The sequence below is a fragment of the Doryrhamphus excisus genome, linkage group LG21 (genome assembly GCF_037039965.1).
Source record: "Doryrhamphus excisus strain RoL-2023G ecotype Guam linkage group LG21, RoL_Dexc_Guam_v1.1, whole genome shotgun sequence".
Lineage (NCBI taxonomy): Eukaryota > Metazoa > Chordata > Actinopteri > Syngnathiformes > Syngnathidae > Doryrhamphus > Doryrhamphus excisus.
Window position 1 is genome coordinate 11,314,963 of NC_136377.1, and position 25,312 is coordinate 11,340,274.

At 39.6% G+C, this 25,312-nt stretch overlaps 1 protein-coding gene across 4 annotated transcripts in view; it reads right to left on the bottom strand.

The window, feature by feature from the left end:
* The window catches only part of dlg4a (discs, large homolog 4a (Drosophila)), a 50,572-nt gene that overhangs the window by 14,390 nt on the left and 10,870 nt on the right, over positions 1 to 25,312 (bottom strand). For 2 of the 4 annotated variants that reach the window (XM_058087979.2, XM_058087980.2), the window contains exons 2-3: positions 21,891 to 22,052; positions 8,656 to 8,712 (exon numbers count right to left, since the gene is read on the bottom strand). In XM_058087979.2, the coding sequence (XP_057943962.2) occupies positions 8,656 to 8,712; positions 21,891 to 22,052 (219 nt within the window). The remainder of the gene's footprint in view (positions 1 to 8,655; positions 8,713 to 21,890; positions 22,053 to 25,312) is intronic. The other 2 variants (XM_078787587.1, XM_078787588.1) reach the window with 1 other exon arrangement.

Consider the following 25,312-nt stretch of genomic DNA (forward strand, 5'->3'; position numbering starts at 1 on the left):
TTCATTAAAACTGATCATATTAATCCTATTAATCTGACAGTATGATATGTCGTTTTTTAAAAGCCATCTGGGCAATCATAAAAGTTAAATACTCACTGTTTAGCATACATTATTACAGTTAATAATTTAAGGAGCATTGGCCCCAGTTCTAGAATATCATAACACTCCATTCACAATAGGTCCCTATACTGAGATTTTGAGTGATATAATGCAATTTATGCGTTGAGAAACTGTTCCTAACCTTCAAGTCACTCCTTGTTGATATGATAATGAATCACTTTAATATCGGATTTATATTCTATTTATGGTTTTATGGTGTGTTATCTGCAAATCTGTTTTTATGGTGCCTGCCTCAGGGCAACAAATGAAATTTAGCTATTGTAGCTAATTGTTGCAGTAACATACAGAGCTTATACGTTGCTAAATTTGTACTGAACCCAATGAATAAATACATTTAGAAAACATTTTGGAATTTATATGTGCATTGGTGTTTTGAGCCAAAATATTTCCCTATATAACACTTCTAACCTTCCATTTCTTCCACTGCAATTTTTTTAGACCGCATATTATATGTTGGAGCTAACTTCTTCTCACAGAAATGCATCAGGGTTTTTTTTTTTTTTTCCCTTTATTTGGGCAAATATATGAATCATAACAGTGCATTTCTTACATCAATCAAAATATAACTTTCCATTATTTACATTTGTATTCAACTATCTGATCCCAAGCCCAAAAGGAGTAGGCTGAAGCAAAAGCTTATAATTGCCAACCCCTTTTTGCAAGATACGTATAATCATGTTCATGCCACTGTCTTGTTTCCCTGTTATTATTATCATTGTAATATTATTATTATTATTATTATCATTATTGTTATCATCTTTATCATTATTACCATCATTATAATCATCATTAATATTACCATTTTCATCATTGTAGTTGAAAATTTTGTGATTTTTTTATTTTTTATTATTTAATTTTACAGACTTCATTGCTTCTTATAGAGTGTAGAAATTTCATCTATTATTTTCAGAAAATATTTCTTTGTGTGTCGATTTATTAGCCCACTTTTGTGTGACATTTACTTATTTTCTGGATCGCATGTGTCTAATCTTATGCATTAAAAAACAAGAACTTGAGACTGTGTCTGGACAGGTGACCAACCCAAACATCAGTTTCTTCTTGTTAAACCCTCCCTGAGGTTTTTAGACGTGTTTATTAGTTTGTGTGTGTCTAGTCTTGTGCATTAGGAAGCAAGGTTTTAGGTCTGTGCTCAAACCAATTTTTGAAGCAATGATGTCTTGCTGTAATGATGATGATGATGATGATGATGCTGCAATGATATATTCCACTTTGAGTGCTTAACTCTACAATGGTCACACCGCACCGCACATGTTCTAATTAAAGTTATTATTCACATTTTGCTACATTTCATGTCAAAAAAAAGATGTTGAAAAGCCCAATCTAAAATCATTAACTTGAGGATTGCTGCCGTTATTAACCTCATGCTGATGATAAATGTCGTAATCTAGCAACTTGAAATAGCTCCGTACAAAACGTTAAAAAAGCTCTCCTGCTGCCTCCAAACAGCACCTGTGCATAGCTTCAGTGTGAGCTGTTCAACATTACGTCAAACTCATCCTTATCTACAGGCTGAGATAATGAGTATCGCCAGCAGATATATAACAGTGCGTAGGCAGTTGCCCTGAGGGGACTTTTACAGAGAATCTTGCTGTTTCAACAACACTGTCCGTGTTTTTCATGCACATGCTCCTGCAGATGTGCATGTGCTATTTTCACAAAAAACAAGCTGCATTCAAAATGACAGATGTTTTCGAAATGGATGCTAAAAACATCGATCACCTAATGAGAGCAAACCTCCTCTGCTCATGTCACGGCATCTCGTCAGAACCTGAGTGAGATGAACCCCAAACGATACTTCAGAGAGGTGATTGAATGCGTAATTGCACACCTCACAGTTGGAAGGCCCATTAAATAATCAACAAGTTAATGGTTCCCTCCCTTTTTAAATGCTCAATGAATTACTGAAACAATTACACATATAAGCATCATGGGAAGTACGTTGGTGTTGGCCAGTACTGCCACGGCTGCTTTTCCTTTCATTTTGGCCAGAAAGAGTCAAATAATAGCATGACGGACTTGCATTAGGACTCAGATGCTGTGTGTGTGGCATTTTCTTAATATCTACTGCCATGCCAGTTGGGTCATGTTTTTGTGATAATTTGATATATGTGCGTATTTTAGTGCTGGCCGAGTGCATGGCAGGACCAAGGTTAATTTAGATGTCATATTAAGCAGATTGCCCACTTATTGGCCCCTTTTAAACGCTGCATGTCAAGTGCCGGAAAAGGGTGGCAGCGAACATTAACGTGTACACAGCTGGCCACCACCTCCGCCTTTTCTGGAATATTAAAGATACAGAACTGCACTTTTTACATAATTACGGTTTGACTCTGAATTATTTATTTTTTGTTCCAAGAATACTCTTGGCCCTTGTGATACAGCATTTCCTCAAATAGTGACCTCCGCTTGAATACTGTAAATACTAAACACCACGCCTCAAATAGATGCTGTCTCGCCATAGGAAACAAAATAACGTGGTGAAACGAGGTCAGTGTAATGTCCTTTTTATATGACTGATGCCTACATGTTTTATTTTTTTTTACCACAACATACAGGGCAGACATGGCCAAGAACAGACTTACCATCAGGGTAATATGTACTTTACATCATAATAAATTCATATAATGCACATATGACTGTTTTTGTCTTAATTTGTGTGCTTCAAATGCATAATCTGTCATGACCCATTTTTAATTAGGTGTCACACTCATAATACATGACCCTAATGAATTAAAGAAGAGTGATCAACAATTAGTGGTGTAATGGTACAAGCGTGGGTGTGGTTTCCCGGCCAGAGTTGCGTATACAGCATAAAAACCAAGCATAACCATTGATTCGACGGACTTGCTGTATAGCCACCCCAGACAGGGAAAAGCCGAAAAAATATGATGAATCATATATATTTTTTCATATTCAAGTTTTAGCTTTTTCTAATCCAATATACTTCCCCTCACCAATATCAGTTTAAACAAATACAATCACATAATAAAACATGAAAACCAAACATACCCACTTACGGCGTGGTCGTTTTTTGGGTTTCCACACATTGTTCAGGAGCTGACAGCCCATCTTTTTAGCGTACCACACGGTCATGAACATTGTGGAGACGTCTAAATGCAGAATAATTCTGACAAGTATATCCTGTATATCCAACTCTCAAAAATGGTACCCACTAAGTTTCCGTGGAAGAACAGCACTCTTGATGTACTTGTTTTCAAATACGCTTGGTCAGCTCTCAAAATCATCTATACATCAAAGTCTATGTAGAATCCACATTGCTTTGATTCAAAAGAAAGATATATCTCTTTACCCCAGACTCAACAAAGCTTCAGACAAAGCATGCGCATCAGTAATGACCATGGCCCAATTAGTGTCGTCCTCTTTCTTGCTGTCTCATAACCATAGACTTCATCTTTATCCCCCAAACCAACAGCTTCAGCTTTACAAATTCCCCATCCCTGATACAGCTGGCTATTATCCCGAATCCTCGTCGTCCTGTCTTAAGAAGTCACCCATCCAAAGTGAGGGGGGGAGAGGGGGGCTCTAATCCTTCACGTCCTCCATCATCCGTATCAGCGGGGTTGCGATAGCGGTGTCTTTCCAACTGCTGCTCGCTGAGAAATGCAGTTCATGTTTTCTGCAGCTATACTGTACTTTACCCCTCCCACCCCTGCCACTGAGGCAAAGAAGAGCAAGGAGGGAAGTTTGATGGCAATTACTTGCCTGTCTTTCTGTATAATGGCCACAGTGGTGATGTGGGGATGGGGGGGGGTTATTCTACAGATGAAAATGGAAGGACAAGCAGACATAACTCTGCTGTGAGAGAAGCCCCGCAAGTCCTACTTCGACTTTGAGTCAGCAGGAACAGCATGCCTGGGAATATTCTTGTTCATGCTGGTCATTTGTATTCTCAGGGCATGGAATTCATCGCCAAGTGGACTGTTCAGGTTGTCTTTGAAGATGTTTTGCCTCTCATCTGAACAGGCTGCATCAGTTCATGCTCAAACACTAGATAGGACAGCTCTAGTCTGTCTAGATATCATAGCTGTAGTTTGAGGGGTTGGTGTAGGATGCACAATATATACTTATTCTCTAAAGCGGGGGGGCACTCGATTTTACATTTTGAAAACCAGTCCATGTAGATATGACAAGTTATATATGTTTAAATAGAAAACAGCTGTCCGAGTGGTTAGCCCCACAGATTGAACAGAGTTTGATTTCACCCTCAGCCATCTCTGTGTGGAGTTTGCATGTTCTCCGTTTTTTTTTCCGGGTACTCCGGTTTCCTCCCACATTCCAAAAACATGCTAGGTTAATTGGCGACTCCAAATTGTCCATTGGTATGAATGTGAGTGTGAATGGTTGTTTGTCTATATGTGCCCTGTGTTGATATGTACCCCGCTTCTTCTTCTTCTTCTTAATTTATTTCAGACATGCATACTATATTACATTATTCTTTCTCACATATGCACTTACAATATCTATTTATATATATATATATATATATATATATATATACACATACATGCATACACACAACACCTCATTACTACACATGTCTGAAAAGGAGCAGGAAGAAGCAAAGCTTATTAAATCCTACCCCTTCTCACCCAAAGACAGCTGGGATAGGCTCCAGCACCCTCCGCAACCCTCGTGAGGATAAGCGGTAGAAAATGAATACAGTAGGTGACAAAGTGTATTATTACTGTGAACAGTTTCTCCACCGCTGTTCATTTTTGCTGCTGTTGTTGTTTTTCCGCATTTGTTCTCTTAATTTTTGTGACTTTATTCTCATTTAATTTCATAAATCATAAAATCATAAAAATTTTTTCCAACATAATGAAAAAATTGCAACTCTATTATTTTTTTCTGTAATTTTTTTTTTAATTGTTAAAATTTTTTTTTATTTTGTTCTTTTTTCTAATCTATTTATATAATGACTGTTGGGCCGAAAGTGGCCCTGGGGCCGCACTATGGAAACCCCTGCACTAAAGGTAGAAACACACCAAGACAATAATGGTTTCATTTCAAACAGTCGTAGTAGCACCCCACTCCATCGTATCTCGACTGCCGTTCTTCCGTTTTAGAGGATAAAAACTTTGGATCCTGCACCAACCCCTCAGACAAGAGCTGTCCTATCTAGTCTTTGAGCTTCGACTGATAAGGTAGAAACAGTGGAAGCTCATGAGTGCAGTTCATGTAATTCTCATGACAATAATCAAATGTATGAGCAAATATAAATAGCTATATTTTCTTCCAGTTTTACTTCCTGTCAATGGCCAAATACTTTTGTCCATATGGCGTAGATAGGTGGAGGCTACCCTAGCAAGTACAACAGCTCTTTTCTAAAAATTTGCTTGACAAGCATGAAATAAAGTACTTACAGTATACACAGACACATAGCTATTGATCATACTTATGTAAGGACATGCAGAAGGACAAGCTGTCAGCAAACATTGTTTTTGTTCGATAAACCCCCCCTGTCTTACCTATCTCATTTTGTCACCCCTCCTCTAACTGCAAGGCCCTCTCTATCTGTCTTCTGTCATTCATACAGAATGCGCAGCATGCCCCCCCTCCACCCCCGTTTGCATTCATACTTCCCAGAGGACCTGGACTTCTGCCGCGCAGTAATTACACTGAAGCTTCAGGGACATCTTTAAACATTTATGAAAGAAAAGTAAGGAGGACGAGGAAAATGAAGATCGACAGACAGGAGATACAGGGCAGACAAGAGTGCAGAGCAGAGACGGGATGGTATAATAGAGACCACTTGGGGGAATGCTATATGCAGGAATTAGAGACGGATGTCAAATACATCTGGAAGGGGTTGACAGTCTTCTTTGAGGATGGTTTGCGTGGAAAAATAAAGGATGCAAGCTGATTTGCATCTCTTTTCATTAGAAAAGACAAGAGTGTAACATAAGAAAAGCCGCATGCTGGTTTTCATTAGCAGCTCTGCAAGTGTAGCACTAATAGCATGTTGTGTCTTGTGTTGTTCTCAGCTGCACAGCTACAATGTGTCTTTGAAAGGGGTTTAAAATATACACTGACTGGCCACAACATTAGGCACACCTCCATCGTCTAATCAGACCCAATTAAAAGAAGTCATTTCAGTGTTCTGCCCTGCTACATTTTAAATGTTTGACACTGTCAGAAGTGTATTACTGTAATTTATTAATGTATACTGTATTTTAGTTGTAGTTTGCAGCGGTGTTGAACTGCAATGCGTCAACAATACGTTAATATTTTGCTTTATAAATAGCACACAGTAATACAGTATATACTGTATCTATCTACCATATTGTGGATTGGATTGGATTGAATTGAATGCATTACACTGAATATTCATTCATTCATTTTCTACTGCTTATCCTCATGAGGGTCACGGGCGTGCTGGAGCCTATTCCAGCTGTCTTCGGTCGAAAGGCGGGGTACACCCTGGACCTCACACTCACATTCATACCTATGAACAATTTGGACGGCAATTAACCTAGCATGTTTTTGGAATGTGGGAGGAAACCGGAGTACCCGGAGAAAAAAACAGGCATGCACGGGGAGAACATGCAAACCCCACACAGAGATGGGCGAGGGTGGAATCGAACTCCGGTCTCCTTGCTGCGAGCTAACCACTCGAACAACGTGCAGCTCAACACTGAATATTATTTTGTAATTATTTTTAAATGTAACAATTCTGTCCATCCATTTTCTATGCTGCTGTTCCTCATTAGGGTTGTGGGGGTATGCTGGAGCCTATCCCAATTCTCTGGTAAAATGCCTGTTTTTTGGAATGTGGGAGTAAAGTCAAAATATGGTATAAATGACATGCGTCTCAATTTGTTTTCTAAATGTAATATTATTTTAATTACAGTCGGCCCGCTCAGTATCGCAGTTTGATTATTGATGTCTCACTATATCGTGTTTGAATAAATGATCGCTGTTTCTTTCATAGTAAACTATAGTCTATTGTTAGTCAAAACATATTGATATGTAGTATTACTAGACGGCAGTAACAATAAACATTGAGTCATTACCTTAACATTGCATGAAGTCGACCATAGTATATTTCATAAAGTGAAAAAAGGTTTTCCTCCCATTCCGTGTGGAAGTGGTACATGTTTGTCTTAAGTTTAGAAGAAATAAATTTGAGGCCAACCCGCAGAGTGCCGAGATTTGCCAGTTATTGCCGAGAAGTCTGTACATGCACATGTTTTAATCTGATAAATATTGAGTAAATTTCATCAAATGTAGAACTAGTACAGCTTCTGCTTGGATATTAATACGCACCATTGCTGTATAATGCGGATGGGGGGAAAAACATCCACACATCACTCGCTGATGCTGGGAACACCAAGGTTGGTGCGTTAAGCACTTGATGTGCCGTTCCAATAATACCTAGCACACTTCCACTTCCATATTACATTTATTATCATTCATAGTAGCGAAGCCATAGTTCAAAGTTCGAGTGTATTCTGGCTGCCCTGTTCTCGCGAAGCAGTTTTTTTTTTCTCCAATCGAGAAATCTTGCCATGTTTTAATCTCCCCATTTGTGCAATTGTCCCTAATAAAGCTGCCAGAGTGCCTCCTACCTGTAAATCAATGAGGCCTGGAGAGCTTGGCGAGCCCGACGCCATTAATGCAATAAAGCGACAGTCTGACGACACCACCTACACATCAACACGACCACACGAGTACTACACCAGCTGCAATGGTTGCCCACGCATATACTGCAATGCATCACTGAGACAGAAAACCAATGTGGGGAAAATAGAAGTTGGCATTTTGAAAGTGAAATACCATTCAAATATGCTTTTATGTATGAGATTATGTGTGTGTTTATTAAAGAGAGAGACAGTGTTTTTATTTTCAAAAACACATCATAATGTGAGCAATTCATGTAGCATGACATTAACACCACCTGATTATGACAAAGTTGCATTAGACACGCTTAATAATGATCTTTTCAAGGTCATAAACGGGACACTACATGGTCAAACACTGACACCTGCAGGTTACTTTGTGATCTGCAAAAACAATAATGTCTATTAAACTGCAGTGACATTTAAAAAGTGATGCCCTCCAGGATTTGTTCCATCTTTGCTCTTAGTACTTGAGTAGGGATTGACATGTTTTATTTATGACATCTTTGTACTATACGTATGTGCTAACTGGAGTAAAATGCCCTTATAAAGCAGTTTGAGCTTGATGAAAGCAGATTTTTGTTTACAGCAATATTAAATATTCACAGAGCACTCAAATGAGGCAATAGTTTGAATGAATAAGCATGAACACTGATACAACCACCCAAAAGATGACCTCATACTCGTTACAGAAAAATAGCTTGGAATGATGGATGATCATCTCATTTTAATCTGTGAGCCGCCGAGCCAAGACAGGAAAATGACAGGAAATGAGCACACAAGCCAGTCGAACTGATGACGACTGATGATGATGATGACGACGATACTGACAACATTCAGGCTTTACGGATAGACACCGGTTGGTCGCTCTTACCAGTGTGGAAACAGCGGAGGTGTACATTGGAGTGTGTCCTGTAGACATCAACACTGGCTGCAAAACAACAAAAGGGAGATGGTAATTGTCCGGGACACGCAGGTGGGCACAGCAGGGGACAACAAAGGCTTGTTTTAATTTAATTTAATTCAGCGCATGCTGACAGCTTCATCTCCTTGCAGTGAGCTCTCAGCAGAAAAGTGTAGGAAAGCAGGTCTCCAGAGCTAAGACAAAGACCAAAATCAGCGACTATAAATATTGATGAAGTCTATAATTAAGATCTGTGATAAATCATATTACTCCCTACAGCCACACCCAGTGTTCTCTACTCTCTAGTCTACCTGTTTGGCAGTTTTTCCAGCTTTTACTGAATATAAAACTTCTCCTGCAATTGTTACTGTCCGAGTACTGTATTCTATACATGACACCAGATGCTGGAGCAGAAATAGTCATCATAATCGACAGTCACAACCATCGGCATTCCACACGTAATAAAGATGTCACATAAAATGTATGTGATTGTGTCTTCTGCAATACGAGATTGCAAGGAGTGCAAAGAGGACTGTAAATGTGTGACCACGTCAAGACAGAAATTGTATGAACAAGATAAATAACAGAACCTAATGAAAGGATGAGGTAGAGACTTGTGATCTGGTACTACGTATATAGAACAGTGATTTTCAACAACTGTGCCGCGGCACACAAGTGTGCCGTGAGGAATTATTCAATGTCACTTTTTTTAATTAACATGTATTAATAATTTTCTGCATATATTATGTCATTGTCACGTGTCATTGGTGTAAAGAATGTAATATTCGTGCGTGTGGCAACACGTAGCTGATTGCCTCGTTCCTCCAATAGACTTAATGATGCACGTGAGAGGTAGTGGTGACATGTTGTAACATTGTTGGTTAAATTAGTATGCGGATCAAAAGGATCTGCTGTGGCGAGTCCGTAATCAGGAAAAAACTGAAAGAAGCAAATAATGATGTTTATTGGTGTGCCGCAAAATTTTTCCTATGTAAAAAATGTGCCGTGGCTCAAAAAAGGTTGAAAAACACTGATTATAGTAGAAGATAAGGGTGTTGCTGAGGTGGTCAGGGCACCCCTCAAATATGATAATCAGGGCAATACTGTGTTAATAAAGGATGGTGACTGTTTTTCCTGGAACATATTTCCCCCCACATTATTTCCGATGGGAAAAGTAGTTTCAAAATTCACACTATATCATCCCAGAATTGATTGTGTTCAACGTCAGTGGTTCCGCTGTAGACGTATTTGTAATCAAAATGATAATATTATGGTTTAGCTGCAACCTTATAATGGATTACATTTTATATAGCGCTTTTCAATGTACCAGTAGCGCTTCACAATGAAGTGAAGCCATTATTCAGTCACTCCTCAGTCACACACACACACACACACACACACACATACTGGTGGTGGTAGGCTACATCTGTATTCACAGCTGCCCTAGGGTAGTCTGACGCACTTGTGGCCTCTCTTACAGAGAGACGCCTTCTTTAAGGAGACTTTGCACATGAAAATGGAGCTCTAGCAGGACTTCCATGTGAGTGAGAGAGCACTGGTGCTGAGAAAGGTTGGTCATCTTGTCCAATAAATTATTATTATTTTTTGGGTTGTTAGCTTAGCCCAGGGGTGGGCAAACTTTTTGACTCGCGGGCCGCATTGATTTAATAAAATTGACAGGGGGGGATACTATACATTTTACACGTAACAGTACACCTGGAATTATTGTATCTATAAAAATGTCATGCAATCTGCTATGTGTCCCCTTTTCGAGGAGCTTTTTGTAAACAACAGACCCCATCAAATAACAAAATTGATCAAACAGCTACTTAAACCATCAAAAAGTTGGCTCAAGTCATGATCCCAGGTTGCATATTATTGATAATAATAATACACTTTATTTGTATAGCACTTTTCAAAATACTCAAAGACGCTTTAGAGAAAAATGGACTTGAATAAAAGCAAGTAAACAGAGTAAAAGATACATTAAAATACAACATTCATTCGTTTATACGCAGTTAAAACATGGGTAAAAGCGGGGCACAGCAGTCAAGTATAAAAGTTCATTCATTCATTTTCTACCGCTTTTCCTCACGAGGGTCGCGGGGGGTGCTGGAGCCTATCCCAGCTGTCTTCGGGCGAGAGGCGGGGTACACCCTGGACTGGTCGCCAGCCAATCACAGGGCACATATAGACAAACAACCATTCACACTCACATTCATACCTATGGACAATTTGGAGTCTCCAATTAACCTAGCATGTTTTTGGAATGTGGGAGGGAACCGGAGTACCCGGAGAAAACCCACGCATGCACGGGGAGAACATGCAAACTCCACACAGAGATGGCCGAGGGTGGAATTGAACCCTGGTCTCCTAGCTGTGAGGTCTGCGCGCTAACCACACGACCCCGTGCCGCCAGTATAAAAAGTTAGACATTAAAAACAGATTTAAAGAGGTGGGTTTTTAGTTGTTTTTTGAAACTGGGAAGGTCAGGGCAAACACGCAGCGAATGGGGTAAAGAGTTCCAGTAGGGTGGGGGCAGCAATGGAGAAGGCCCTGTCACCCCATTTAGTTTAAATGAAATACTTTGGAAAGAACGGGCGGGCCGTATTCTGACACTTGGCGGGCCGGATGTGGCCCCCGGGCCGTAGTTTGCCCACCCCTGGCTTAACCGGTACATGGCTGTGTTAGTTGCTGTTTGATGATCACACTGTGAGCCTCGAAAACTCACCATACTCTGTCAGGTGTTTGTTCTTCAAATGCCGTATTCAAGTTTTTTAACGTGATACCCCCGCAAGATAGTTTTTGTGGCACGAGTTGGCAGTTAAGTTCCAAATGATGCATGAAAGGATCACTGCTCGGCGATCCGTGTTGAAAGGCATTTATTGGCGTATGACGATCACATGATTCACAAAAATTGACACTGATTAGTGACTGATCGGCCGGTGCTTAAACTATGCACAAACCTAAAACATTTTGTCTAAAAACAAAGCCTTTTTATTTATTTTTTGTTACAGAATTTAGTGACATGAAAGTTCAACAGATAAATAATAAACAAATACTTCAATAATATACTGCAAGTAAAATGACAACTACCGCATTTTCTGGACTATAAGTCGCTCTGGAGTATAAATTGCACAAGGCCAAAAATGCATAATTAGGTATAAAAAAACATACATAAGTCACACTGGTGTATAAGTCGCATTTTTTTGCAGGTAATTCATTTTTCAAAATACTTGACCAAAACAGACATTACATCCTCTTGGAAGTTCTAACAATAAAAGAATAGACAACAGGCTGAAAGGTGTAAGCTATGCTAACACAATGGTTATTCAGCTACACAAAAAATAAACATGAACACAAAAGGTGTCAAGTGTTTATGGAACATAAACACTTTTTTCATTTATAAGTCGCTCTGGAGTATAAGTCGCAGGAACAGCCAACCTATGAAAAAAAGTGCGACTTATATTCCGGAAAATACGGTAAATAATACATTCACCAATATGAAATAAAATCCCCAACAATTTGTCATTATCATCACCGCAAAACCAGAAGCAATACAGAACACAAGGAATGTCTTTTAGTGCCTATTTTCTGCCTACATTCCCTACAATTCCAGCAGAAACTGATACATCATTCTGGCAACCTGCTTGTATTGTTGTATTGTGGATACTCGGAATGCCAGTGTTTGTGAATGCACCTCGCTTGCCGTGTTGTGTTTTGATGTGGCGAACAATGGAGAAACGTGTGCAAGGGTACTGTGTTGGTACTGAGCACACATTACTTGCACAATATTAGTCTGCATTAATTTAGCACCGAAATGGGGTACTGATAGCTACTTTGTTTTTTTTGTCCAAAAGTTTATTTGAGTTATGTTATATATCCTGAAACGTAAGTGCAGCACTTGTACAATTTTCCTCCTACTGGAAATTAGGGCCGCAACTGTCGATTATTTTCTTAGTTGGATTAATCTGAAGCTTGTTCTGATTAATCGAGTCATCGATTAGGGCCTAGAAACTGACCACATCAACATGAACCAAACACAAACGGTAAGTAAGTTGGTTAACAGAGAATAGAGATGGCCACATGACCACATTTCCATTGTTAAAGTAGAAGAAAGCTTAGCCTTCCTCAAATATTTGAACCCCCAGAGGCCGATCCTTTTTCTGACCTTACATTTTCACACTGTGACTGACAACTCATCCTCAATTGTGCCAATTGTGCAGCAGCTTGTTTGCGCTTTGTGGTTTCAAGTTTCATTAAAACGTAATTATAATGCACTTAACGGTTCAACTTTAATGCCTTGTCTGGACACACTATATGAAGCATGGTGGGTTTTAAGGGTGTTTAAGATATTTTATTACACATACAGTGTTACACTGTGTTTTAATACTTACGGTTTAACTTGACCTCACAATAATTTAGTGGGAAATCATATTTGGATATACAGTAAATAAGATGTTTTTTCCACTTATTACAACGTATTCATATGGAGCCCTATTATGGTAAATTGTTGTGAGAGCAGGCCCAGGAGAACCTAACAAATCAATATGCTTTGGGAGAGGGAGGAGAGAGAAACCGGGAATGCACATACTGTACAAACACACCATAAGCCACCTTGACACTTTTAGTAATGTATTCCCTGCAGTGGTATGCAATTTTGCACGCCAGTGAGTAAACTGGTTATAAACAGGTGTGAAGTATAAAGAAAAATTTGAAATGGTCATAATTTCTGGAACTCCGCCTCTCCCCCGAAGACAGCTGGGATAGGCTCCAGCACCCCCTGCGACCCTCGTGAGGATAAGCGGTAGAAAATGAATGAACGAAAAATTCTGGTATGCGTAATGTTTTTGCGGGCGGTGCATGTCAAAGTTTGCCTCATTTTCATGAATGGGTTAACCCAGGGGTGGGCAAACTTTTTGATTGCGTTTTGCATTGATATGACAAAATTTACGGGGGGGGGGCAGACTATATATTTTACACATAACAGTCCATCTGGTATTATTGTATCTGTAAAATTGTCATGCAATCTGCTATTATTATTTATTATTTTATATTTATATTTAAATATTTAAAAAATAATAAAATATTGTAATAATTACAATAAAATTAAAATAATAATTATATTATTATTATGTAAAATATGCAAATATAACAATAATATTATATAGAATTTATATAATAGTTTGCATTAATATAATAATTATAATAATTATAATAGTTCAAATAATAATTATAATAATCTAATAATAATAATAATTATTATTATGTGCTTGTGTCCCTTTTTTCAGGAGCACTTTGTAAACAACAGACCATGTCAAAAAACGACATTGATAAAACCATCAAAAGGTTGGCTCAGGCCATGATGAAATGAAATACTTTGGAAAGATTGGGCGGGCCGTATTCACTGATATCATCTCCATTGTGACCCTTAGCCATCATTGACATTTAACTGTTGTGTTTGTCACTGTTGTTGTTATGGGAATTCTTGTTGTTGCTGTTTTTGTCTCTCTCTCTACTGCCCCCCCCCACCCCACCTTTCTTTTCTTCTTTTCTGTTTTTCTTCTCGCTCCGGTCCGGTCGCTCCAAATGCGCATAACAAAAACATCAAATAACGGCAAATAAAATTTCATGGTACAGGGAAGTTGTAGCCAACACCTTTCCTGACACAGAGCAAATCTGTTTAGCATGTAAGGGCATTTAGATCAACAATACTATCTGCCCCAATGGCTGGACGGGATAAATAAAATAAATAAAATAAATAAAATAAATAAAATAAATAAAATAAATAAAATAAATAAAATAAATAAAATAAATAAAATAAAATTTAAAAAAATACAATGCATGCAATGTATTACAAATTATTCTTCAAATTTACACATGAACTGTTAGCATGTGGTCACACAGAAACTTTGGTTTTGTTTCAATGGCAATTAATGGAGTTCAGAGTCGGAGTGCTTTGTTTTATGCCTCATTATCTCGCAATGAGGGCAGCATTAATGGATTGTACTAAATGTATCAAAAAACACAAGATATGGAAGCATTTTGGCCTGATTTGACTTTTTTGTTTGTTTCATAAAGCTGAATATTATGCTCGGTATTTGCACTCAGTATTTAGACAGGTTATTAGTTTGTATGTTTGTTAATGTGAAGTATAGTGACAATGTCCTTTTTAATGTTGAAGTCATTTTCAAAGTTTAATGCTGGAGAGAACTTGTTGTTTGTAACACAGTTGCACACAGTTGTTTGTAACTGAATCACAGAATTGGCCAATAAAAACGGAATCTACTGTTAAACGGGGAATCTTTAGGAAATGTACATGACGTCAATGGAATGTTGTCATCGTGAGGAGAAAGAACTTTATTTGGGGAAATATTTCTATTTCTTATTATTGCACATTCATGGTAGTATTTCCTCACAAACACTAACCTGGCCCCTCCCACCTGAAATGCCAGGTCAGCCAGCGAAATGGTCATGGTTTTATTTCATTTGAACATGCATCAGATTACAATTGAGTGCATCACATAATCAGAAATAGCTCTGGAAATCATATATTACTCGTCCGCAAGTTTGATTGGAACTTACCTTAGTTAGCAGAGCATTCTAGTGCGACTCAGACGGTATGAGTGTGTTTACAATGCCCTTGTCACTTATATATATATATATATATATATATATATATATATATATATATATAATAAAACAATTGGAATTGCATGGCGGCGATGTCTTCCATAAATGCAAGCACCGGTATTAAAGTTTGTTGAGGATTTTGTTGCAAAAGTAAAATACACATCTTTTAATAGCTTGTACTTTAAAAAGCGGTCATTGATAGATGCAGTTACAAATCATTGCAAATTATGTGTACTCTCGGTGGGAAAAGTTAGGACACGACTGGGTGAGAGGAATATATTGATAATAGTATCGCCATGTTGATATTTTCATGCTCATGAGCCATGTATCGCATATTGTGAGTTGCCCTACTGCTGTATAATTTATCACCAACAAAAGACCGAATTCAACACCTTTTTTGCTTGCTTTTCAAAATTCTCAACTTCCTGTGTGTGTTGGCTCTCCTGGCATTGAAGCTATTACTTCCTGCTGATGACACATATTTTTTTTTTTTAAATAGGTCACTAATGCCTCTTCTGTATTTCGGACTTTATTTGCTTTCTGTTTCAGCTTTGTGTTGTTCTTCATCCAGTATGAGCCACACACAGTGCCAATTATGGCACTGGCTAGTCGCACACCACCTCTCATCTTGTGTAAAAAGATGCATTTCCCAAGTGCACTCATGCATGCAGAGAGAAGAAACACATTTCTGATACCACTTGTCCTTTGGGAGCAACGAATGAGTCATAATGGAGTCGAAACACTGGCTGGCACACACCACATTGTCAAAAAATTCAATTAAATAAACCTTGATTATCCGATAATGTGAGATTTTAGGTAAAGAAGCACGTCTCCTCCACATGTCTCGATTATACATGGTACACCTATCATCGCTGTCTAATTACAGATCCCTCTGCTTGGTGCTTGATGACGACCTTCCCTTGGATGAAGGGAATAAATGAAATAACACCAGTAAGGGATACTGTATTTTCTATCCATCAGGCAAAATTATTTGTTTGCTTTCTTCTAATATTTTGCCACACTGTTTACAAGCTTCAAATGCATCTAGCATAGCTTTTCATGTCATTAAACCCAAGGTAATTCAAGCTTAATTAATGTGTTGGCCGTGTAAGTTTTTATAAAAATGGAAACTTCAATTCCAACACAATCCAGTCCGAGACGTCTGATTTGTTTTCTCACAGTAATTAATGGAAGTAATCATAGCAGTTCATAAAAAGTTCCAGGGTCAAACTCTTAGGAAAAGTTCTGTGCGGCAATGACTTCCACGTAGAGACTTCCAAGTAGTGGGACGATTGTGGAATTTTGTTGATTGCTTTCGAAAATGATATTGCTTATTTCCTTCACCGGGATTGTGGAAAATGTTTCACGGAAATTTTCACAGGAAACTACATCAGGGCAGTGCACTCGACTATGAAAGCTCTGATAAATGAGGACATTCCGCACGGCTTTTGCTACGCTCACTTAACGTGGTCGGCTCTGGAACCAATTAACCACGATGAATAATGGATGGCATTGATGCTGGATAATAGTTTTCATTTTATATCTAACTTCCTGCTTCTCAAGACTGATACCGATAACTCACCGACAAACTGATGTAAAAACAATGTAACAAGACCTAAACTTTGTTGACAAGTGATGACCCGAATGCTGCTTCCTTAATGTCACATAATGTTGTTGAGGCTGATTCCTCTTTTGGAAAAAGATCCCTGAAAAGACTCAAAAAGCCAAGGAAATAATAACTGCGTTAAACCTATAATAATTGATTAAATGACAGTGCTAAAATGTTATCTTGCAGCTAAAACGCTGAACTTTAGTACAACTTAATAGGCGCCTGGTTAAAATTGGAATTGTACGGCTCAAGCGGGTTACACTGTTTCAACACATTTCTAAACAATTGTACCGCTGGACTTAACTGACTACCATGCTACCACGCAGATGTGAAGCTCATTAAAAAAACAGCCGACAAAAAGAGTTTATGTGGTTTAGTTCACCGTGTCCCTGAGTGACTTGCTCCTTGTGGCCGTGGTACCTGGAAGTCACTCCTCAATTCCCATCTATTCACACAGCTGTCAGTTTGACAGTTTCACAGCACCCTGCAGGACAAATCCCCATTACCAGCGCAGCTCAAACTGAGTAGGACCTGATTTTAATAGCAGGGGCAAAGCTCTGTCTCTCAGCCTCTTCTCTCCGCTCATTAAAAAGAGCAGATTTTAATGGACATATCTGCTCCTCCTCTGTGACACTGCAGTCCCATGTGGCACATAGATAAACACTTCCTGCTGCCTCAAAGCAAACAGACTCCTAAAAAACAGTCAAGGTGTTAAATAACACTAGCTCACACCCTGAAACGTTATAAAAATGGAATTATGGCTTGCGTTTGTCGGTACAGTATGTATGCCGTAATGCACTGTGACATGTTTCTATTGATGCCACTTAGCTTTGGTGTCTAGATTTGTTTGCGTTTGAAAGACGTGTGTCAGAGGAATAGCAAACATCGGTTTAATGTCTGCACAGAGAGCTCAGTTGCCTTTGATTCAGTTAGAGATCTCATTCCAGAGAAGAAGCACCGAATCTGCACCATTGGATTTGTTGTGTAGTCACTGATGATCTAGTGATTGACTCTGACTCAGACTTCACCTGCAGTGTGAACGGTTGTCTGTCTCTGTATGGGCCCTGTCATTGACTGGACACCAGTCCAGGGTGTTGTCCAACTTACACACAAAGTCAGCTAGGAAAGGCTCTGGTTTCCCAAAAATCTGAACAGTAAAATAAATAGATTTAGTATGGTATGGTTTGGGTCTGTAATTTTTGCCTTGAGTTTCTTACACTATGGCACACAACTAATCAATTTACCCTGTACTGTGCCATTCTTGTCCACATAAGCCCAGTTGCTTGCTCACTGGCCATGCATTTTTTAAATTGAGCGTGACTGCTAAATGAAGCGCCATGGGGCCAAAGAAATTTGCAAGTGCCACCAATTTGATAAGGACGGTGAGAAACCATCCAGCCAGGATGTATGGGAAATCCGCATCAACAATTCCATCCAAGCAAATTATTTTACATTGTTTTCTGCATGTAAAACTACAGAAGAACTACAGAAGAACCAACTGCGTTTGTGGTTTATAGATTCTATACACACGGGAGAAACCACGAACGCCAGCATGTACATATGAAAAACAGTGATTATTGCAAGCGATAAAAACATATCTGAATACAACACAATTAAATACATGTATTTGTACGCTTGTGTCTTCGTTGGAATAGGTGTCTATGCTATGTCAGTTGGTTCTTCTGTTGCAGGCATGTGTTTGGCCAGCTATGTGGGGCGGGTTGAGCATGACCTGTGAACCAGTAAGTGCGGGAATCGGTGTGTGTGCTGCGCTCTGGTGGTGGAAGTGTGAAAAATAAAGTTGACTGGAAGCAGCCGTTCGCCGTGTTCTTTTGTTTTGGTATTGAAATCCTTAAGCAAAGATTGATTTAAGCTGCTTTTGTATCGATATAAGCAGACCAAATTGGCTGGCGGGAGATGAAAAGGGCATCGTAGTAACCGGATTATCATAATAACCGGGTATCGTACTAACGGAACTAATTATATCATAAAAGACTAGAAATTTGCCGGGAAATGAAAATAGTATCGTAATAAGCAGTACTTCAATATAACCGATATCGATATAACGAGACTTTACTGTATAATTATTCTATAAAATCGTACTATTTTTCAGGGCTGTACATTAAAAACAAAAATTACTTGCCCATGGGAAATCCTTAAGGTGAGAACTACTTGCCCGATAATTCATCAAATAATAGTACTCATGCATTGTATTTGGAGGAATGTCTGAAACGTAAGTTAACATGGCATGCCATACTACCTTACACATCGCAGTCGTAGTAAGCAGTGATATTTATAAGTTGTGCACCACAATCAAAGATTATTGAATAGACACATTTGTGTACTAGTAAAGTGTTTTTAATCCAGAAAAAAATTCTCAATGGTCAAACAATAATTTGTGAAGCAAAGGTGAGAAAAATCCACAGAGAAATGGAAGCGCTAGATTTTGTAGCTTGTGCAAAATCAGCACTTGGTATTGGATCTAATCGGTGGTGTTTCATTATGACCACTTCAAATTGTCACAGCAATGTGATTCACTCACCTGTGCCATCCTTTGATTGGCTGCCGCTAATAAAATATTTGTTTAAGAGGCACTGTTTCATCACTTTTTGCTGTTTTCCTTCAGAAGTTGTTGAAGAATTAGATGATGTTGGCAGGGACGCCATGATGGATGTTTTGTCTAAATAAACGATTCTGATTCGTCCATTTCAAGATTTGCAAGGATTGGTTTGCAAATTACCACCGGAATTACGCAGTCCGTGTTTTACCAACACCCAACAAGAACCGCTTTTAAAAAAAACTCTTGGCAGTATGGCATGCCAAAGTGCACTTGCCCGACGGGAATATCACTGATTGGATTTACTTGCCCGAATTTAGTTTTAACTTGCCCCGGGCCATCGGGTACATCGTTATTGTCGAGCCCTGATATTTGGATGGGTTCGCAACCGCCAGGTTGATGGTTCTTGCCTAGAAAAACTGTGAAGTGCCATCTCCATGTCAGGGATGAGGTCCTGCCCCAAGTGGAGGGGTTTAAGTACCTTGGGGTCTTGTTCACATGTGTGTGAAGAATGGAACGCAAGCTTGAAAGGCGAATTTCGGTCTACTGTGGTGAAAGGGGAGCTGAGCCGAAAAGCAAAGCTCTCAATTTACCAGTCGATCTACGTTCCTACCCTCAGCTATGGTCGTAAGCTTTGGGTAGCCCCAAAAGGACAAGAACGCAAGTACAAGCGGCCGAAATGAGTTTTCTCCGTAGGGTGGCTGGACTTAGAGATAAGGTGAAAAGCACTGTCATCCAGGAGAAATTAGGAGTAGAACCACTGCTCCTTCGCATTGAGAGGAGCCAGATGAGGTGGCTCGGGCATCTGTCAGGATGCCTCCTGGACACCCCCCTGGGGAGGTGTTCAGGGCTCGTCCGACTGGTAGACGACCTGAGGGAAGACCCAGGACACGGAGAGATTGTCTCTCAACTGGCCTCGGAATGCCTCTGGATTTGCCGGAAGGAGCTGGGCGAAGTGGCTGGGGTGAGGGAAGTATCCTCATATTTTTTCCACAAAGTGAGTTTAGACAAAAGTCAAAGCCAACTATGTGTGCAAAATTTTTATTAAAACATAAACAATCTTAGAGAAATATAACATTTTTATAACATCTTTTCATCCGCATACTGAGGGGATCTCCGGTCATTCGGCGTAGCGAAGGGGCGCTCAAAGCTAACAGCTGCTCCCGTGTGTAAACAATGGAGCAAGACGCAAGCTACAAATATAACAAGATGCACAACCATAGCTACACATTTGCTTAAGGGGTCGGTATGGCACAAAAAACAATATGAAAGTAAGATTAAAGCACTATTCAACACTTAAAAAAGCAGCAGAAGATACAGAGCTGCCGTAACTAGCTAGCACTTGGGTGGCGCCATCTTGAAACAGATCTAGTCTATATCAATATGAATGATATGCTTGTTTTTGGTATAGCCATCGGTTCTTCCTTGGTCTATATCCCACCTGTTTGTGTTGGTTTGGTATTTTTGAAGATAAGATATGCATTTATTAGCCACACAAGGGGAAAAAAGTATATGTGGCTATCTCAAAATAGCCATCCATCCATACATTTTCTATGCCACTTATCCTCACTAGGATCGTAGGGGTATGCTGGAGCCTATCCCAGCTGACTTCAGGAGACTTTGAGGCGGCGTACACCCTGGACTGGTCGCCAACCAATCACAGGGCACATATAGACAAACAACCATTCACACTCACATTCATACCTATGGACAATTTGGAGTCACCAATTAACCTAGCATGTTTTTGGAATGTGGGAGGGAACTCGTACACGGACAGGGAGAACATGCAAACTAACAGATACCTGAGCGGATACTATACCACACGAAATACCCTAAGTCCCTAACTTTTTGCCACTACATCCTCCTGGGAGCAGCCTGCATTACATGATAAATTATTATCATTTTCACAGCCACAAAACGAGCAGCTATAAAATGTTTGTTGTTATTGCCTTTATAGCCTTCCACCTTGTAATCTATTAAGATAAATGGATCTCTGACTAGTATTTCCTGAATGCATCTCCTGTCCGCTTGCACTTCGATTTTCACATTGTTAAGCTACCGTATCGAATTGCCTCAAACACATATTCATCCTGGTGTGAAGTTACCTCTTAAATACACTGGGCTGAACTTTTACACGAAATGATACATATCATATTTCATGATTCTGATTTTTAAATATACAAGTGTTACATTATGTGTTGTAATTGTTGTGGATAATCTGTCAATGATTCAGTGGTTGCTGCTGGAATGAGGTTGAGTGTTTATGTTCTATACAGTACTATACAGTACTATACACGGTCCACTCTTTAAGTGCTGACTGCTGTGAGTGCAGTGAGCTGTTGTAATTGTGTTGGATATTGATGAGCAACAATCAAAAGCACTTGTGCATGTTTGTGTGCTCCTTACCTTGACTGGAGAGATATGCGTATGTGGTGTGTAGCCGTGTATGGCCTCCATGGCAGCAAGGTTCTTGTCGCTCATGTGAAGCATTTCTGCACTTTTCCCTGGAGCCAGATGTGCTGGACTGTGCTCCAAGGGGGGCGTCTCCTCATCCTGGTACCTGTACTTCTGTAATGAAAAAAAAAAAAACATATTGTCTTGACTCTAAAACCTTAGATTTGAATCCAGTTTTACCCCATAGAAATCAATTTTTAACCAGGAACAGATGCACAAAAAGAGGCATACACTCGGTTCCATGATTCATCTGCATCCTACCGAGTGACATCACAGTTGTCATCATAGCACAGCTAAAACTTTTGCACAGTACCGTGTGTGATGCCGACTGTGAGCATGCGGTATAATGATTCATGCCGGTTCTACAGCCGGAGATCATACGTGTTCTTCTCCGTAACCTTACCCCCACATCCCACCCGCTGGGATCCCACACGTAGGCAGCCGGCCAGCAGCCCACCACTTAGGTACACACGGTCGGTTTTGTCGGAGGTGTGATGACACAAAAAATCTCCACGCAGCATTTTCTATTACAAGAGCTTGAGTAGGTGAGCAGTACTGTATATATGGCAGATGCAAAACATGCACATAGTCTGATGTGATGCTCTGCAGATATGAGTGACGGCGGTTGGAAGGCATCATCCAAATATTGTCTAACGGGCTAATGTCCAGTCCCACCACTCTCCTCCCTTGCTCATCCTTTTTTTTTTTTTGGAAGCAGACGGAGAGGGAGGCACATGACCGAAGCCCTTCTCAGAAAGGCTGCCTAGCAACCAGGGCAGAACAGAGATTGCGGTGCCACAGTTGGAGGGTGCCAGCATCGGCCCTGGATCGTATTTCACTGAGACAGCAAGCAAGAGAAGGAGTGAAATGGAGATGATATGTGGGGGAGGGTGAGGTGCAAGGCTAAAAAAATGACAATTGACAAATTGATGCAGAAAACAACAGGACAGAAACAGGAAGGAAAATAATGTAATTTGATGGTTGTCTTGGTTAACTACACACGACACATGGTTTAGCATTTATCTCCATAAGCTTTTTACCAGCATCTCCAGCATGCTGATAAATTGAATATATTGGATATAAACTAAAACAAAGCAATTCAATTACACAGTCGCCTGAAGGGCTTTGGTGCCTCCCCCTTCCTGCATGACCGACCATTACGCTGCCTTCTGTCCCGCTTGTGGGGGGTTAGGTTCCGTTAGGTTCCTTTGCAAAGTGTCCCCCTGTGTGTGGGTTTTCTCCGGTATTCCGGTTTCCTCCCACATTCCAAAAACATGCTAGGTTAATTGGCGACTCCATATTGTCCATAGGTATGAATGTGAGTGTGAATGGTTGTTTGTCTATATGTGCCCTGTGATTGGGTGGCCACCAGTCCAGGGTGTACCCCGGCTTCTCACCCAAAGACAGCTGGGATAGGCTCCAGCATGCACACGACTCTATAGAAAATGAATGAATTTTCCCCCCAATTTTGTTTTCTCCATGTCTCCTTGGGGCTGCGTGGTTTTCAACTGCACTGCTGTGTTAGAAGGACAGCTGGAATAGGCTCCAGCACCCCTGCAACCCTTGTGAGGATAAGCTATGGAACATGGATGGATAGTTTCTTTAATAGCAGCAGAACATTTCATTTATGTGTGTGTGTGTATATATATATATATGTGTGTGTATATCTATATATATATATATATATATATGTGTATATATATATACTTGTCTCAATTTGTAACGCACATATATATTCACTGGTAACAATCTGGTTAACTTTTCAGCACACATTGCAACAAAATCTTCAACAAACTGTCATACCTGTGCTTGTGATTATGGAAGATGTAGTCACCCATGCAATTCCAACATGCTTCCCGTCTTCAAACAGAACCTGCACGTTCTTTACATTATATTAAAGCGGTAAAGATATACAGCCCATATCCCATCCGGAGTCACGCACATAACCGCGCTAGCATGCTAAACCAAGCTAACCCTGCGAGTTTCCATTCACGCTCTGATATTCTACCAACCTTTGCCGGTGTTTATAGCCATTTCAACCTGTTTAGTTCGGGAGGAGGTGGTTTAGTGTTTATAGTGCGAATAGTCCGCCAAGTAAATACTTCCCCCAGTATTTCATTCACCTTATGTATGTAAATCCACCGCGGTGCACAACTCGGCTTGTTTACGTTTATCATATATACCGGTAAGTCATTGGAAAACTATATACCGGCATGTAAAAAAAAATACTGCACGACTCTAATCTGAATTAAATATGAATGAATGGGAGTTCTTTTTTTTTATATGATGTAATGTACACCGACTGAACACCGAGTGTATAATCAGTTTTAATGTTAATATCTATAATTAGACCCCATATTAAGAAACAGTTTCTTCCCAGGGTGTCTGTTTAGGCAAGCAGTGTGTTAATTACAGCATGCAACAATTAGAATATTTCTACCAGCCCCTTAAATTACCATAGCAACAAAATGTCTATAGGTCTACTGACTGACTTAATTGAATCAGTATATCAGCGAGAGAAGCCTGAGCATCTTAAGGGAAATAATCAGTTGTAAAGGTCAATATAAGGAGAGTCTACATTTGCATGTACTGTGATAAGAATCCAATGCCGAGTGGCTGAATAAGCCGTCCCTTTAATGGTTCGATGAGTTAATATAATGTAGAGCAAATGTCAAATGCTATCTTCCATCATCTCCCTTTTGGAATTCAACGAGCAAGCTCAGAGCTTTTAGATGACGGCACATTAGGTGAGGGAAGAAAAGTCAACCTTGCCCTCTCAGGCAGGTAATTTCCAAGAACCTTAAGACTGCATGTTAAAGGAACTGTGAGAAGGTCCTCATTTATGCATTAGGCAGGAAAATCACCCTAGTACAAATGTGAAAATAATTATTATTAATAGAAACAGCTGCTGCCCCCATTAAAGACTTTATATTGTTTGCTTAATGTGACATGTGTATTAAGAAAATCAAGTTTCACGGCTAAACATGAATTAAATGAATTGACAAGAATAGCAGGACTGCTCAGTTGAACTGTTAACTAATTTTAATGCTTAATTCTTAATAGTGAGTGTTAGTTAGCAGGGTACTTTCTGGTTCAAGGAGAATGACCCATGACGGTTTGAAAAGAAAAAATTATACATATTTCCATGAGCGGTACACTCATCTTCATTGTCGTTTTTGTATAATCCTGCTAACGTCATCAAAACAATATACGCAACAAAAATATAAGCGCAACACTTTTGTTTTTGCTCCATTTTGTTATGAGCTGAACCTTTTCTGTGTACACAAAGGCCCACGTCTCAGATATGGGATATCAAGATGAGGGTGAGACAGCATGATTATTGCAAAGGTGTTCCTTGGGCTGGCCACAATAAA